The following is a 17481-nucleotide window of genomic DNA, read 5'->3' as shown; positions in this document are numbered from 1 at the left end:
ACTCTGAGGTACCGTGAAGACCTACTGCGCCACCAAACTAACGACCCTGAGAACAGCAGCAGCATCACCCCACGCGCCTTGCATGCACAGAGCATGTATTCGAAACCTCTCTGTACTAAGTAGTGCATCTTTGAGCTCATTTTTTTTATATATATATATATTTTTAACACTCTCACTCTGTCACCCAGACTGGAGTGCAGTGGTGCCCACCACCTCGCCCAGCTAGTTTTTTGTATTTTTAGTAGAGACGGGGTTTCGCCATATTGCCCAGGCTAGTCTCGAACTCCTGAGCTCAATCTGCCCACCTGACCTCCCAAAGTGCTGGGATTACAGGTGTGAGCCACCGTGCCTAGCCTGAGCCGATTCTTTAAACCTTTCCATCAAGTCAGACACAGAACAGGACAGGAGCCCAGTTTTTTGCATGGTAGCAGGAAGAAATATAATTCTTTCTGAATTAGCAGAAAGAAATTTTTTTTTTGAGATGGAGTCTCACTCTGTTGCCCAGGCTGAGGTGCGGTGGCGTGATCTTGGCTCACTGCAACCTCCGCCTCCCAGGTTCAAGCAATTCTCCTGCTCAGCATCCCTGGGATTACAGGCGTGCACCACCACACCTGGCTAATTTTTGTAATTTTAGTAGAGACAGGGTTTCACCATATTGGCCAGGCTAGCCTTGAACTCCTGACCCCAGGTGATCCACCTTCCTCGGCCTCCCAAAGTGCTGGGATTACAGGTGTGAGCCACCAGGCCCAGCCGATTCTGTGTTTTAATAACATCTTAGGGACTGTCGCCATGGCAAAACAACTGATCTAAATCCAGAAATCAGTAGAAATTAATTTAAAATGGGAATATTTGTCTATGGCTAGTGAGAGATATGAGCAGATAATTCCCTTTCAGCCCATGTTACCTTCACTTACATAGTTGGGACAGCCAACATGGCTTCTACTCCTATTTTCTATGGCCCCTCGATAAGAAGGCTCAAATTTTCTGTAAGTGTGGCTTGATCACATCCCAAAGGTTTCTACAATAAGGATATATCTTTAAAAGCAAAAACCCTGGCATGCCTAATAGGAATAGAACAGAACATGGAGGACAGGGGGTAAAGACAGCAACCATTAAAGAATCTAGAAGCTGGGCATGGTGGCTCATGCCTGTAATCCCAGCACTTTGGGAGGCCGAGGTGGGCAGGTAGCTTGAGCCCAGGAGTTTGAGACCAGTCTGGGCAACATGGCAAAACCTCATCCCTACAAAAAAAATACAAAATTAGCCAAGCATGGTGATGCACGCCTCTGGTCCCAGCCACTTGGAAGGCTGAGAGATGGGAGGATTGCTTGAGCTTGGGAGGTCGAGGCTGCGGTGAGCCGTGATTGTGCTACTGCACTCCAGCCTGGATGACAAAGCAAGACGCTATCTCAAAGAAAAAGAAAAAAAAAAAAAGAATCTAGAGTGTTAGGCCTGCAAGGGACCTTACAGAGATTTTTTCCAGGGGTCCTCAACAGAGGGGTCTAACAATAGCCTCTGGACAACCTTTACTTATGGTTACATCCCAGAACCAAGGAATTGGAATCTCTTAGGTAGAGCCCCCCAACATTTATAATCTTGGAAAAGTTAATCTGATACACTTCTCATCTAGTCAACCTAATTTTACAAAATAAGGGAAGTGAGGCCCCAAGGAGTAATGTGACTTCCTCAAAATAACACTGCTAGTTAGTGGCTTTGGATTAATGTGTATGTTTTGGGTTTCGTTTTTTTTTTTTTTTTTTTTTTTTTTTTTTTTAAGACACAGTCTTGCTCTGTCACCAGGTTGGAGTGCAGTGGCACGATCTTGGCTCACTGCAACCTCCACCTCCTGGGTTCAAGCGATTCTCCTACCTCAGCCTTCTGAGTAGCTGGGATTACGGGGGCATGCCACGCTAATTTTTTATATTTTTAGTAGAGATGGGGTTTCACTATGTTGGCCAGGCTGGTCTCAAACTCCTGACCTCAGGTGATCTGCCTGCCTCGGCCTCCCAATGTGCTGGGATTACAGGTATGAGCCACCACACCCAGCTGATTTTTTTTTTTTTTTTTGAGACAGAGTCTCGCTCTGTTGTCCAGGCTGGGGTGCAGTGGTGCGATCATGGCTTGCTGCAGCCTCAACCTCCCTGGACTTAGGCAATCCTCCTGAGTAGCTCGGACCACAGGCATGTGCCACCACACCCAGCTAATTTTTGTATTTTTCAGAGAGATGAAGTTTCACCATGTTGCCCAGGCTGGTCTTGAGTTCCTGGGCTCAAAGCAATCCTCCCACCTTGGCCTCCCAAAGTGCTGGGATTACAGGCATGAGCCACCGCACCCAATCCTTTTTTTTTTTTTTTTGAGACAGAGTCTCGCTCTGCCGCTGGGGCTGGAGTGCAGTGGCCGGATCTCAGCTCACTGCAAGCTCGGCCTCCCGGGTTTACGCCATTCTCCTGCCTCAGCCTCCCGAGTAGCTGGGACTACAGGCACCCACCACCTCGCCCGGCTAGTTTTTTGTATTTTTAGTAGAGATGGGGTTTCACTGTGTTAGCCAGGATGGTCTCGATCTCTTGACCTCGTGATCCGCCCGTCTCAGCCTCCCAAAGTGCTGGGATTACAGGCTTGAGCCACCGCGCCCGGCCAATCCTTTTTTCTTTAATATTTTTTGTTATTCTTTCTTCTTGTTTCTTTCCAGGCAATGTGACATGGGACTTTTTTTTTTTTTTTTTCCCCCCAAGAATTCCAAGGAGGGGCCGTGAGGCTGGGTGTGACGGCTCACATGTGTAATCCCAGCACTTTGGGAGGCAGAGGTTGGAGGACTGCTTGAGCCCAGGAGTTTGACAGCAGCCTGGGCAACAGAGTGAGACCCGGTCTCTATAAAAAATAATTTGAAAAAGTAATTCCAAGAACAATCAAATGTTTTGTTTTTGAAGAGCTAGAAAGGAACACTCCTTCCTAGGAGAATATGTAAGTCCTGTCTGAATAATCCTAAAGAAGATACAGAGTCTCTGACCTAAAAGCGAGCTACAGAAACTGATCTTTGGAGTGGCTTTAGAGTTAAGCTAGCATAATACTTGCTGATCTTACTTCAATCTATTCCAAAGCATCCATGCTTAGAATTCACATCAAGATAAGGAAGTCAATGAACACAGCCCGTAAGTCTGAGGATAAAGTCAGGAGGAGAACTATTGTGAACAAAGGATCCCATGTGGCCATTCCCGCTCTACGGTGGCCATCTGGCAGCCATGGCAGTGGAGTGGGTGAAGTCACCGCAGGAACCATGAGACTACAGATAGCTAGCTACTCACCCAAGAAAGACCGGACAGTGGTGATAGAATCTCTGTGGCCATTCCTCAGGGGTGGCGGAGGAGGAGGGGGTGGCCCAGCTGGCGTCCTTGAGGGTGGAGGTGGGGGCTTTCCTCGGCTCGGGGGTTCTGACCCATGCATTCGGTATGGTGGTGGGGGAGGGGGAGCATCCCGGGCACCATTTCGGATCACGGGTGGTGGGGGTGGAGGAGCTGCAATTAAAATCCAAAGTAGTTAGGTTTGGATGTGGAGATGGCAAGCGGTAGAATGACTTGAAACACATGAGCTAAAAGAATAACACGTCCTGGCCAGGCGCGGTGGCTCAAGCCTGTAATCCCAGCACTTTGGGAGGCCGAGACGGGCGGATCACGAGGTCAGGAGATCGAGACCATCCTGGCTAACCCGGTGAAACCCCGTCTCTACTAAAAAATACAAAAAACTAGCCGGGCGAGGTGGCGGGCGCCTGTAGTCCCAGCTACTCGGGAGGCTGAGGCAGGAGAATGGCGTAAACCCGGGAGGTGGGGCTTGCGGTGAGCTGAGATCTGGCCACTGTACTCCAGCCTGGGCGACACAGCGAGACTCCATCTCAAAAAAAAAAAAAAAAAAAAAAAAGGAATAACACGTCCCACAGACGCTCACAGTGCCTGGTCCCCCTTTGTCCTTATTACTTGAATAGTATCACCATTCTTCCAGATACCAATATTCAGAATAAATGTATGACCTTTTTACATTTCGTACCAGTCAGTCAAGAACTCTATCTGTTCTTGATTTTTTTTATGCTTTTCCATGCCTTCCTCCACAATTCTAATTCAAGTCTTCCTTATATTTAGCCTGTTCCACTGCAAAGCCTTCCGAATGTTCTCCTTGCTTCGTCTATTACCCCTCCAAATTCATTTTGCATAACACCAACTCACTAATCTCCCTAAAAACTTGATCCAATTTTTTCAAAGCCTTTGCACTGCCTAAATCATAAAGTCTGAAACCGTGGCTGGCTATGATGGCTCACGTCTATAATCCTAGCACTCTGGGAGGCCAAGGTGGGAGGAATTGCCTGAGCTCAGCAGTTCGAGACCAGCCTGGGCAACATGATGAAACCCCATCTCTACTAAAAATACAAAAAATCAGCCCAGTGCGGTGGCATGTGCCTGTAGTCCCAGCTTCTCAGGAGGCTGAGGCACAAGAATCACTTGAACCTGGGAGGTGGAGGCTGCAGTGAGCCCAGATTGTGCCACTGCACTCCAGCCTGGGCAACAGAGCGAGACTCCATCTCAAATACATAAGTAAATAAATAAATAAAGTCTCAAAGCCTTTGCTTACATAGTAACCTACCGTGCCTATCAGCCTGAGTTTGGCTTCTCCTCTTCCGTTCTTATTGCTAGGCTAGGTCAGGAGCCCTCTTCTGCACTTCCACTGCAGCTTGTGCGTACCTACCACTTGAATAGACTGTTATAATTATTTCTTCTGTGTACTCTTCCCCCAGTATACTGTGTACCCCTTGATGTCAGAGCAGTTCCTCCTTCTGGGTTCTCAAGTACAGCACACAGCAGGTGTTCAATCAATGTCTGCTGAATAAACTGAATTACATGCTTTGCTCTTGTGACTCCCCTCACAATATTCTGATATCCCCCCTTCCCTTACTACCAAATCCTCCCTATCCTTCAAGGTTCAATCCAAGTCCCATCTTCTCAAGGCTTTCCCAAAGCAATCCATTTTCTTCTGAGTCCCTCCACCTCTGCTCTCCCACAGCATATACAGGCTATGTCACTTACTCTAATATCAATGAGCGACTTTCAAAATATATACAGCAGATTCATTGTGGGAAGTTACAAATGTCCAGTAACAGTCTCATTGCTCAAACATTGCAAACACCTCTTTTGGAACTACCTCCAAAGCAAGTTTATCAGAGCTATAAACACTATTATATGATGGTCACATTTCATTTCTGAGGTCGTCCCACCACCAGTGAAAATATTTATACCTATGCCGGGCATGGTGGCTCACACCTGTAATCCCAGCACTTTGGGAGGTCGAGGCGGGAGGATCACCTGAGGTTGGGAGTTCAAGACCAGCCTAATCAACATGGAGAAACCCAGTCTCTACTAAAAATACAAAAATTAGCCGGGAGTGGTGGCGCATGCCTGTAATCCCAGCTACTCGGGAGGCTGAGGCAGGAGAACTGCTTGAACCTAGGAGGCGGAGGTTGCAGTGAGCCGAGATTGTGCCATTGCACTCCAGCCTGGGCAACAAGAGCAAAACTCTGCCTCAAAAAAAAAAAAAAAGAAAATATTCATACCTGTGTCTGAATCTGCTTTTTGGTCATTTCCAAAAATCAAATTCACTCTTAAAAAATGAAAATTTGCCACCAAGTAGAAGGTAACGTCAAAAGCATGTGTGAAGACATGGCAATATGACTGGAATACAATAGATTCTAATGTGTTTAAGTTGTCTTACTCCTGTGCTCTGTATTAACTAACAATAATAGCAGCTACCATTTATTGGGTATCTATTATGTTCCAGGCATTTTAGGTGTATTAAATCTTTTTTTTTTTTTTGAGACGGAGTCTTGCTCTGTCACCCAGGCTGGAGTGCAGTGGCCGGATCTCAGCTCACTGCAAGCTCCGCCTCCCGGGTTTACGCCATTCTCCTGCCTCAGCCTCCCGAGTAGCTGGGACTACAGGCGCCCGCCACCGCGCCCAGCTAGTTTTTTTGTATTTTTAGTAGAGACGGGGTTTCACCGTGTTAGCCAGGATGGTCTCGATCTCCTGACCTCGTGATCCGCCCGCCTCGGCCTCCCAAAGTGCTGGGATTACAGGCTTGAGCCACCGCGCCCGGCAGGTGTATTAAATCTTTAAAAAGTCTTATAGCCACACCTGCAAAGAATGTAGTATTATCCCCATTTCACAAATGAGAAAACTGGGACTCTCATTTGTCATTTTATTTGATCTGATTAAGGTCGCAGATCAAATAAAAACAGGCAAGGCACATGTCTGCTCTTTCTACTCTCCCACACTGCTTTTCATAACTCCCAGTATTCTGCATAGTATCTTTCCAACCAGATTTACAATTCAGTGGTTTGGAAGTGCATCTTTTGGTATCTGGGCCATGTTCAATTTTTTTTTTTTTTTTTTTTGAGACGGAGTCTCACGCTGTTGCCCAGGCTGGAGTGCAGTGGCGCGATCTCGGCTCACTGCAAGCTCCGCCTCCTGGGTTCACGCCATTCTCCTGCCTCAGCCTCCTGAGTAGCTAGGACTACAGGCGCCCGCCACCGCGCCCGGCTAATTTTTTGTATTTTTAGTAGAGACGGGGTTTCACTGTGGTCTCGATCTCCTGACCTTGTGATCCGCCCGCCTCGGCCTCCCAAAGTGCTGGGATTACAGGCTTGAGCCACCGCGCCCGGCCAATTTTTTTTTTTTTTTAAAGAGACAGGGTCTCACTGTGTCACCCAGGTTAAAGTGCAGTGGTGGAATCACAGCTCACTGCAGCTTCAAACTCCTGGGCTCAAGTAATGCTCCAGCCTCAGCAAAGGGCTGGGATTATAGGCATGTGCCACAGCACGTGGCCTGATAAATAGTTGTTAACTAAATAGTACGTGAAGAGACTACTCAGCTTAACAGACAAAACTGTTTTTAGTAATAAAACGGTATCTTGGCCGGGCACAGTAGCTCACATTTGTAATCCCAGCACTCTGGGAGGCTGAGGCAGGCAGAACGCTTGATGCCAGGAGTTCGAGATCAGCCCGGGCAACATGATGAAACCCCACCTCTAATTTAAAAAAAAGGTACAAAAATTAGCCAAGCGTGGTGGCGCATGCCTGCAATCCCAGATATTCTGGAGCCTGAGGTGGGAGGAGCTTGAACCTGGGAGGTGGAGGTTGCAAGAAGCCAACATCGCACCACTGCACTCCAGCCTGGTGACAGAGCAAGACTGTCTTGAAGAAAAAACTGTCCTATTATTCCTCCTGCTTACTGTCAGAATTTCTGTAGTGACTATAGCTAAGCATGTAACACGGTAATGGAACGAACACACACACACACACACACACACACACACAAGCTGGCACAATAAGCCCAATAAATGTTTTTGCTTCCCATAAGACACACTCAGAATGTCAACTCTTCCTCACTGTTTCCAAGCTTTGTTCAAGTAGAAACAGGGGACACTAGATGCAATAATTAAAGAGAAATCTTATACCTCCCAGCAGATCTCTGAGCCTTTTTTCTTTTTTTTGAGACGGAGTTTCGCTCTGTTGCCCAGCCTGGAGTGTGGTGGCATGATCTTGGCTCACTGCAAGCTCCGCCTCCCGAGTTCATGCCATTCTCCTGCCTCAGCCTCCCGAGTAGCTGGGACTACAGGTACCGCCACCACGCCTGGCTAATTTTTTTGTATTTTTAGTAGAGACGGGGTTTCACCAGTTATCCAGGATGGTCTCGATCTCCTGACCTCATGATCTGCCCGCCTCGGCCTCCCAAAGTGCTGGGATTATAGGCGTGAGCCACCGCGCCTGGCCTGAGCCTTGTTTTCATTCCAAACCTACTCAAACCAAAGCTCTTTAAGAGAAGCTTCTTTAAGTCCCGAAAAATATTCCTGAAAACCCAGATTCCTCAAGGCCCTGAGAATTTGTATCTACTCCCGGGCCAGGGCAGCAAGGTAGACAGGGTTAGCCAGGTTCACAAGGACACTGGCACCAGCTAGACACCAGGCAGGTGACACTGATGAGATGACCTGGAATGGCAAAATAGAGCAGGATAAGAGTGATCTGTTTGGCTCCTCCAGCTCCCTCCCTCATCCCAGCCAGGTTCTGCTATCTCCAATAAGCTTCTGGGTTCTTTGTCAGATTCAGTTGTTTTTTTGTTTGTTTGTTTGTTTTTGAGATGGAGTCTCACTCTGTCCCCCAGGCTGGAGTGCAGTGGCGCGATCTTGGCTCACTGCAAGCTCCGCCTCCTGGGTTCACGCCATTCTCCTACCTCAGCCTCCCGAGTAGCTGGGACTACAGGCACCCGTTGCCATGCCCGGCTAATTTTTTGTATTTTTAGTAGAGACGGGGTTTCACCGTGTTCGCCAGGATGGTCTCGATCTCCTGACCTCGTGATCCGCCCATCTCAGCCTCCCAAAGTGCTGGGATTACAGGCTTGAACCACCGCGCCTGGCCCCAGATCCAGTTTTAAGACTGTTTCAAGTGACAGAGCCAGAACTCCAGTCCCTAAAAAAACAATTTGCAAAAGAAGTCCTGGGATGGGAGACAGCCTTTTGTAATCCAAGATTAACCCTAATTTTGAGAAAAGTATGATGGTTTCAATTTTTTTTTTAATTCCCTTAAAAATGGACAGTGTTTTACTCTGCAAAGAAAAAATTCTTGAAACAAACTCTATAAACCAATAATACTAGTTTTTGTGTTTTTAGGATTTTTTTTTGAGACAGGGTCTTGCTCTGCTGCCTAGGCTGGAGTGCAGTGGTGTGATCTCAGCTCTCTGCAGCCTCTGCCTCCTGGGTTCAAGTGATCCTCCCATCCTAGCCTCCCAAGTAGCTGGGACCACAGGCACACGCTGCCACACCTGGCTAGGTTTTTAAAATTTATTTTTATTTATTATTATTTTTTGAGACAGAGTCTCGCTCAGCCACCCATGCTGGAGTGTAGTGGTGCGATCTCAGTTCACTGCAACCACAATCTCCCAGGTTCAAGCGATTCTCCTATCTCAGCCTCTCGAGTAGCTGGGATTACAGGCACCCGCCATCATGCCCGGCTAATTTTTGTATTTTAGTAGACAGACGAGGTTTCACCATGTTGGCCAGGCTGGTCTTGAACTCCCGACCTCAGGTGATCTGCCTGTCTCAGCCTCCCAAAATGCTAAGATTATAGGCGTGAGCCACTGCACCCGGCCTACTTTTTTTATTTTTTGTAGAAATGGGGTTTCACCATGTTGCCCAGGCTGGTCTTGAACTCCAGTCTCAAGCGATCCTCCTGCCTCAGCCTCCCAAAGCACTAGGATTACGGGTGTGAGCCTCTGTGCCTTACCCCCACTGTACTTTTCAAATGTACATTTTACAGATGAGAAAAGAGAGAATCAGCGATCTGTGCAATGTCACACAACAAACTGAGGCAATACTCAAATGATCTCTGACTAAAATACCTCAATTTTTTTCCAGTTTATCACTCTTAAGAATTGCTGCCCTAGCCAGGTACAATTGCTCACATCTGTAATCTCAGGGCTTCGGGAGGCCAAGGTGGGAAGATGGCTTGAGCCCAAGAGTTTGAGTCCAGCCTGGGCAACACAGACCTCATCTTAAAAAAAAAAAAAAAAATTAATGAGCCAGACATGGTGGCAACAACCCTGTAGCCCTAGCTATCACAGAGAAGGAATGGAAAAGTGGGAAGCAAGAAAGCCTGCAGACATTTAACAGTACTCAGTTCAACCCACGGAAATTGCATTTTTCTCTTCTTCTATTCCTGGATGAGGTCAGAAAGATATGAGCTTTGCTCAGACAAAGAGTCCTTTGTAAAATCCCTAATAAGAGTCTTTTGTAAAATCCCTAAGTTAAAAAAAAAAGTCAAACCTGAACTTTACAGAATCAAGGTCCACCTTAGGACTACCTCCTTATGGCTAAAGCTAGGGAGATATGGGATCAGGAATGCAGCAGGCCACTGTTTGGCTGCCCTATGTTAGATGGCCAGCTGCCAGAGTACAAATCTGTGTGTACCAAATAAAGCAGCTGCACACAGGTTAATAGGCTTTTAATGCCTTGTTACTTAATAATATAACCTTTACCATTTTTTTTTTTCCTTTGAGGCAAGGTCTTACTGTGTTGCCCAGGCTGAAGTGCAGTGGCACTATCACGGCTCACTGCAACCTCCACCTCCCAGGCTCAAGTGGTCTTCCAACCTCAGCCTCTCGAGTAGCTGGGACTACAGGCATGCACCACCATGCCAGGCTAATTTTTTAAAATTATTTTTTGTAGAGACAGGGCTTTGCTATGTTGCCCAGGCTGGTCTCGAACTCCTGGGCTTAAGTGAACTGCCGGCCTCAACCTCCCCAATCCCAAGTGCTGGGATTACAGGCACGAGCCATCATGCCCAGACTCCATGACATAACTCCTTAATCAATGTTCTATACCTACAGAAACTGACTTTAAAATAAAAGCTAAGGGCTGGGCGCAGTGGCTCACTTGAGGTCAGGAGTTTGAGACCAGCCTGGCCAACATGGTGAAAACCCGTCTCTACTAAAAATACAAAAATTAGCCAGGTATGGTGGCACTTGCCTGTAATTCCAGCTACTTGGGAGGCTGAAACATAACAATCACTTGAACCTAGGAGGCGGAGGTTGCAGTGAGCAGAGATCGTACCACTGCACTCCAGCCTGGATGACAGAGCAAGACTCTGTCTCAAAACACAAACAAACAAATAAATAAATAAAGGATAAGCTGTTTGGGGAGGGTATATCTCAAAGTCTAATGATACAAGGATATGGGAGCCAAAATTCCCAGGTCCAATAAGGCCCCAGAGAGCTGTCATGGTCTCCCCTCACTCTAAAATTTCAATTATGCTAATTATAAGGAGATTACACAACCTCTTCTTTTTCCAGGGTTCCTGAATTTCCTCCTTACCCAGCTTAGGCTTCATTATTGCAATCACTCCCTCACATACACCCTTTCCTTCCTGCCTCACTCTCCCTTAGAGTCGCACATGCCTAAAACATGCTAACACTGGTTAAACAGAGCTCTACTCTTATTTTGTACCTGCAAATCACAGTTGAACACACATGAGACTAATTAATCTCACATGAAATGTATGGCCCATAATCTCAAGTGGGCCCTTCGCGTGGTTGCCTTTCTGAGCACATTTCCCTAATCCACCCATACTCCCATGCTCCAGATGACCATTTCATGCCACTTCTCTCTCCTCAACTCGCCTTCTCCTTCCCTCGCCTCAATCACAGCTGATGCTCTTGCTTTCCATTTCACTGAGAAAACAGAAGCAAATTAGAATAAACTTTCCACTTGCTTCTACCACTACACCCACCTACCCACTTGCTTCTAAGCCTATATGCTCTGCCTCCCCTCTTGTTACTACGGAAGAACCACATTTCTATCTAAGGCCAACCTTTTATCTGTGGATCACATTCTCTCTCCTCTGGCCTCCTAAGGTCATTATTCAGGCAATCTGTTCCCTCTCCTCTGATTCAATTTTTTCCCTCTCTCCTAAGTTTCATGCTACTCATTCCATCAGCATACAAATAGGTCTCCCATCTTGGGATGGGAAAAAACCAACTCTCAACCCCACATCTTCCTCCAACATTCACTTCACTTCTCTTCACCCCTCTCTCCTGGACTTTACAGCAAACTCTTTAAGATATTTCTATATTGCTATCTCCAATTTCTCTCCTCCTATTCCTGCATTCTTGAACCCACTCCAATTAAGCTTTCACTTTCGCCCTCCACCACTCCACTGAAACTACTCCAAAGGGTCCCATGACCAATGCCAGTTCTTGGCCTTTAACTTACCCGACCCATCTGCAGCACTGGGCACAGCTGACCACTTACTCTACCTTGGAGTTTCTCCATCACATTCTTGGTTTTTCTCCTTCCATCCTCACTAGAAGCTTTTCTGTTTCCTCCACTGGGTATTCTTTATCTCTCTTGCCTCTAATGTAGGAGGGCGAGGGCTTAGCCCTCATCTTTTTTTTTTTTTTTGAAACAGAGCGTCACTCTGTCACCCAGGCTGGAGTGCAGTGGCGTGATCTTGGCTCACTGCAACCTCTGCCTCCTGAGTTCAAGCAATTCTCCTGCCTCAGCCTCCTAGGACTCTTCTTATCTATACTCACTCCTTAGGTGACTTCATCTAGCATGTGGTTTTCAATACCATTCAAATGTGTCTCTCTAGTCGAGACCTCTCCCCTCAACTTTGGAGTCTGATAGCCAAGTACCAATTCATTATCTCTTCTTGAGTACCTAATAGGCATCTCACACTTGTCTCAAACCAAACACCTATCTTCCCACAAATTCGCAGTACTCCTAACCATCTGGCCATTTACTGCAACAGCCCAGTAACTGGTCTCTTTTTGTCACCTTTGTCCTACTGCAGTCTGTTATCAACATAGGTGCTAGTGATCTTTTTAAAAGGTGAGTCAAATCATACTACTTCTCTGTTTAAAACTCTCCAGTGGCTTCCCATCTCACAAAGTTAAATTCAAGGTCTTTGCAAAGTCCTGCAGTGTTCTCCCCTGCAGCTCCAGCTTTCCAACCTCTAAGTCCTACCACTCTTCCCTCCCTCAGTCTTTCTAGTCTTGCCACAAAGGCCCTCTTGCTGTCCCCAAAATGTTTCAAGAATACTTCTACCTTATGTCCTCTACATCTGTTGTTCCCACTGCCTGCAACAGCTGTTCTCCTAGATAACTAGTAAGCTTACTCGTCACTTTCTTCAGGTCTTTGTCAAATTTTCACCTTATCAGTAAGGACTGTCTTGACTCTCCCTACTGCTCCAATTTATCATCATCCGACCTCCGCCCCAGTACATCTTATTCCTCTCCTCTTTGTAATTCTCTAAAGCATACTACATACTATGTATTTATATATTTTACTAGTTTGACTGTCCAAAACAAGAACTTTTTGTCTTTTCTATTTATTGCTGTTTCCCTACCAACAGATCTGACGCATAAAAAGGTACTCAATAAACCCATTGAATGAATAAATGAATTACTGTCTTCAAGCAGTGCTCTGGGGAAAAGATAAAATCAATTCACAGCACGATAGGGAAAAAGGTGCTTCCAAGCACTTACCTGCTCCCCGACTGGGAGGGTCTCGGGCTGGGGGAGGTGGCCTATTACTCAGTAAAGAGGAGGAGGCTGAGGTGGGCGGAGGAGGTGCTAGGCCTCTGACAGGCCCTGGTGTCTTCCTATGCAAAGAATTGTGTCTCTGTGGCAGCTCAGGGGCTGACTCATTAGTGGGGCTAGAGGGTCCATTGGGGACCCCAGGAGGCTGGCGGTAAGGCGGAGGAGGAGGAGCCAGAGACTGGCCACTTGGTCCCGTTCTGATATTCACAGGGGAAGGAGGTGGTTTGACTGGGGGTGGAGCAGGAGGTCCCTCTCGACCAGGGTGAAGCCTCTGTCCAGGCGTCGGCGGCAAGGGTTTCTCTCTGTTGTAGGCAGGGGCTTTGTTGCTGTGCATAGGCAGAGGTGTGGGGGGTGCGTTGGCACGCCGCCCTGGGGGTGGCGGGGGAGGGGCAGAGGAGCTGTGCTTCATGCCCGTACTGCTGGTGGTATTAGGCCGAGAGAGGTCCGGTAAAGAGGGTCTCTGCATCCGGGGCAGTTCTGGGAGTGAGGCCCGGCTGCTGTCTGTATCATCCTGAGGACGCCCGCTGGCTGCAGATACTGGAGGCCTTGGGGCAGCAGCTCGAGAACTGGGGACTTGCAGGGCCGGCTTACCAGCTAGGTTCTCTACAAATACACAAACACGGGGTCAACAGAGCTAGACAGATACTGGTCAGTATCTCTACTTGACTCAGCTCCTTAGTGCAACCTGCATGGTAGCAGGGAAAGGACTTGCATAGTTCTGGGTTTTTGCTTTTTTGTGTGTGTGACAAAGTTTTGCTGTTGTTGCCCAGGCTGGAGTGCAATGGCACGATCTCAGCTCACCGCAACCTCTGCCTCATGGGTTCAAGTGATTCTCCTGCCTCAGACCCCTGAGTAGCTGGGATTACAGGCGCGCACCACCACACCCGGCTAATTTTTGTATTTTTAGTAGAGATGGGGTTTCCCCATGTTGGCCAGGCTGGTCTCAAAATCCTAATCTCAGGTGATCCACCCACCTCGGCCTCCCAAAGTGCTGGGATTACAGGCGTGAGCCACCACGTCCGGCCTAGTTCTAGGTTTTAATATGGTTTCAGGCTCAGGATACATTGTTATTTATTTTTAAATTTTACTTTATTTTTGACAAGTAATGATTTTATGTATTTATGGGATACAATGCCTTGTTATATGTATACATTGTGGAATGATTAAATCAAACTAACATATCCATCACCTATTTTTCTTTTTATGGTGAAAACACTTAAAATCTACTCTACAACAGGCGCAGTGGCTCATGCCTGTAATCCCAGCACTTTGGGAGGCCAAGGCAGGTGGATCACTTGAGGTCAGAAGTTTGAGACCAGCCTGGCCAACATGGCGAAACCCCATCTCTACTAAAACTACAAAAATTAGCCAGGTGTGGTGGCCTGTGCCTGTAATCCCACCTACTTGGGAGGCTGAGGCAGGAGAATGGCTTGAACCCAGGAGGGGGAAGTTGCAGTGAGCCAAGATGGCACCACTGCACTCCAGGCTGGGCCAGAGCAAGACTCCATCTCAGGAGGAAAAAAAAGAAAAGAATAAATAAAATAAAACTCTTTTAGCAATTTTCAAATATACATCAAGTATAATCAGGGGTCGTCTGATTATACCCCTGGGGCCACGCACCTGTACAGGTCAGTGACCTGTTAGGAACGGGGCACACAGAAGGTGAGAGAGCAAGCATTACTGCCTGAGCTCCGCCTCCTGTCAGAAGAGCAGCAGCATTAGATTCTCATAGGAGGGCGAACTCCACTGTGAACCGCCCATGTGAGGGATCTAGGTTGCATGCCCCTTAAGAGAATCTAACTAACGCCTGATGATCTAAGGTGGAACAGTTTCATCCCGAAACCATCCCCGACCACCATCCATGGAAAAATTGTCTTCCATGAAACCAGTTCCTGGTGCCTAAAAGACTGGGGACTGCTGCAATAGATCACTAAAACTTATCCCTCCTGTCTAACTGAAACTTTGTACCCTTTGACCAACATCTCCCCTTTCTCCATCCCAACACCTACTGCCCCCAGCCTCTAGTAACCAACGTTTCACTCTCTACTTCTATGAATGAGTTCAACTGTTTCAGATCCCACATATAAATGAGATCATGCAGTATTTGTTTTTGTACCTGGCTTATTTCACTTAGTATAATTTCCTCCAAGTTCATCCGTATTATCAGAAATGACAGAAGTTTCCTTCTTTTCTAAGGCTAAATAGTATTCTAGTGTATATATACCACATTTTCTTTATCTAAATTGCATCCGCTTTCATTTAATCCCTCAGCTTTTGCTGTATTCTACTGTATAACTCCTCCCCTGCTCCCAAGTCTTTCTGCCCCCGACCTTTACCACACTCCTCAACTTGAGATGGCCCACTTGGGACATCAGAAATTAACACACCAGGGAAATATCCTGGGAAAGTACTCATCAGATACCTGAACCGTCCTTGGCTCCCACAGGTCGAAGCTTCGGCACTCCTCCTTGGAACAGACCTCCCTTGGGCTGCAGGGCAGCTCCTCCAGAGCCATAGCCACCACTGCTTCCTTTGGGCTCTGGAAAGCATACCAGTAGGGTTTTCATTTCACATGCTCTCAGCTGATGACCAAGTCAATCATGAGGGGAAACCCCTCCTCTGTCTGGGCTATCGCTTGCAAACAAACCAGTCTTGTTTTTGCCCTTCTATTTAAAAAAGCAGGCCTGGTACAGTGGCTCATGTCATTAATCCCAGCATTTTGGGAGGCCAAGATGGGAGGATCACTTAAGTTCAGGAGTTTGAGAGCAGCCTGGGCAACATAGTAGGACCCTGTCTCTACAAAAAATTTCAAAAATTACCCAGGCATGGTGATGCATGCCTATATACTTGGGAGGCTGAGATGGGAGGATTGATTGAGCCTGGGAGGTCGAGGTGGCAGTGAACCATGATCGTACCACTGCACTCCAGCCTGAGCGACAGACAGAGCAAGACCCTGTTTCAGAAAAAAAAAAAGAGAGAGAGAGAAAAGAAAAGAAGGGAAAGCTAGGCGTCTCTGCTCCACAGCTTTGTGTAGGGATGAAACTCTTTGTTGTGATGAAAGAGAAAGAACAAGTGAGGCTGGGCGCAGTGGCTCACACCTGTAATGCCAGTACTGTGGGAGGCCGAGGTGGGCGGATCACGAGGTCAGGAGATAGAGACTACGGTGAAACCCCGTCTCTACTAGAAATACAAAAAATTAGTCGGGCGTGGTGGCGGGTGCCTGTAGTCCCAGCTACTTGGGAGGCTGAGGCAGGAGAATGGTGTGGCAGGAGAATGGTGTGAACCCGGGAGGTGGAGCTTGCAGTGAGCTGAGATTGTGCCACTGCACTCCAGCCTGGGTGACAGAGTGAGACTCCGTCTCAAAAGAAAAAAAAAAAAGAACAAGTGGCTGATCTTCCTTTATTTAGGGCAAAGGGATAAGGGGGTTAAATAAATGTTTGGGGGGCCAGGCGCAGTGGCTCATGCCTGTAATCCCAGCACTTTGGGAGGCCGAGCAGGTGGACCACCTGAGGTCAGGAGTTCAAGACCAGCCTGGTCAACACGGTGAGACCCCCCCGTCTCTACTAAAAATACAAAAAATTAGACAGGCGTGGTGGCACGCACCTGTAATCCCAGCTACTTGGGAGGCTGAGGCACGAGAATCATCTGAACCCAGGAGGCAGACGTTGCAGTGAGCTGAGGCCACGCCACTGCACTCCAGCCTGGGCAACAAGAGCAAAACTCAGGCTAAAAAAAAAAAAGTGCAACATAGTTATCTGGACTCTCCTCTCCACATCTCAGATGATAGATAGAAAGTTAAGGGATCAGGGACCAATATGTGAGCACTCTCCAGAGGCCTACAGGAACGGACACTTGTAGCAATCATAAAATCAACCTTGGTTTCAGTCAAGAGGTTTATAGGAATGTGGCAGTATCCTCAAAGGACAGTCAAGGATGTGCCCTGATGAGTATTAGTTACAATAAGAGACGGCAGCCTTCTTTTTTTTTTTTCTTTTCCTTTTTGAGAGACAGAGTCTTGCTCTGTTGCCCAGGCTGGAGTGCAGTGGCACAGTGACGTGATCACAGCTCACTGCAGCCTCGAACTTCTAGGCTCATGCAATCTTTCCACCTTGACCTCCCAAAGTATTTGGCTTACAGGCATGAGCCACCACGCCCAGTGAGATGGTAACCTTAAACCTGAGATGCTCTCCAAGAGTCAAGAAGAAACTTCTAAGGTTCAGAAGAATGAGAAGAGAGCCAAAGCACATCCCAGGACAAAACTCTCCCACTCAAGCCCCAATAAAAATAACAACACAGCCAAGTCTTCAAGTCACTCCTGGGATCCTGCCGGTTCACTAGGAAATGAAGCTCAGACTCA

At 47.3% G+C, this 17481-nt stretch overlaps 1 protein-coding gene across 4 annotated transcripts in view; it reads right to left on the bottom strand.

The window, feature by feature from the left end:
• Positions 1 to 17481, bottom strand: part of WIPF2 (WAS/WASL interacting protein family member 2) — a 70446-nt gene that overhangs the window by 5596 nt on the left and 47369 nt on the right. For all 4 annotated transcript variants that reach the window (XM_077971589.1, XM_077971588.1, XM_077971587.1 and 1 more), the window contains 3 exons: positions 15547 to 15663; positions 13071 to 13727; positions 3303 to 3512 (listed from right to left, as the gene is read on the bottom strand). In XM_077971589.1, the coding sequence (XP_077827715.1) occupies positions 3303 to 3512; positions 13071 to 13727; positions 15547 to 15663 (984 nt within the window). The remainder of the gene's footprint in view (positions 1 to 3302; positions 3513 to 13070; positions 13728 to 15546; positions 15664 to 17481) is intronic.

Source organism: Macaca mulatta, chromosome 16, assembly GCF_049350105.2.
Source record: "Macaca mulatta isolate MMU2019108-1 chromosome 16, T2T-MMU8v2.0, whole genome shotgun sequence".
In the NCBI taxonomy this organism is placed as follows: domain Eukaryota; kingdom Metazoa; phylum Chordata; class Mammalia; order Primates; family Cercopithecidae; genus Macaca; species Macaca mulatta.
Note: the sequence above shows the minus strand (reverse complement) of the source record. Positions and strands in the feature narration are given on the sequence as shown.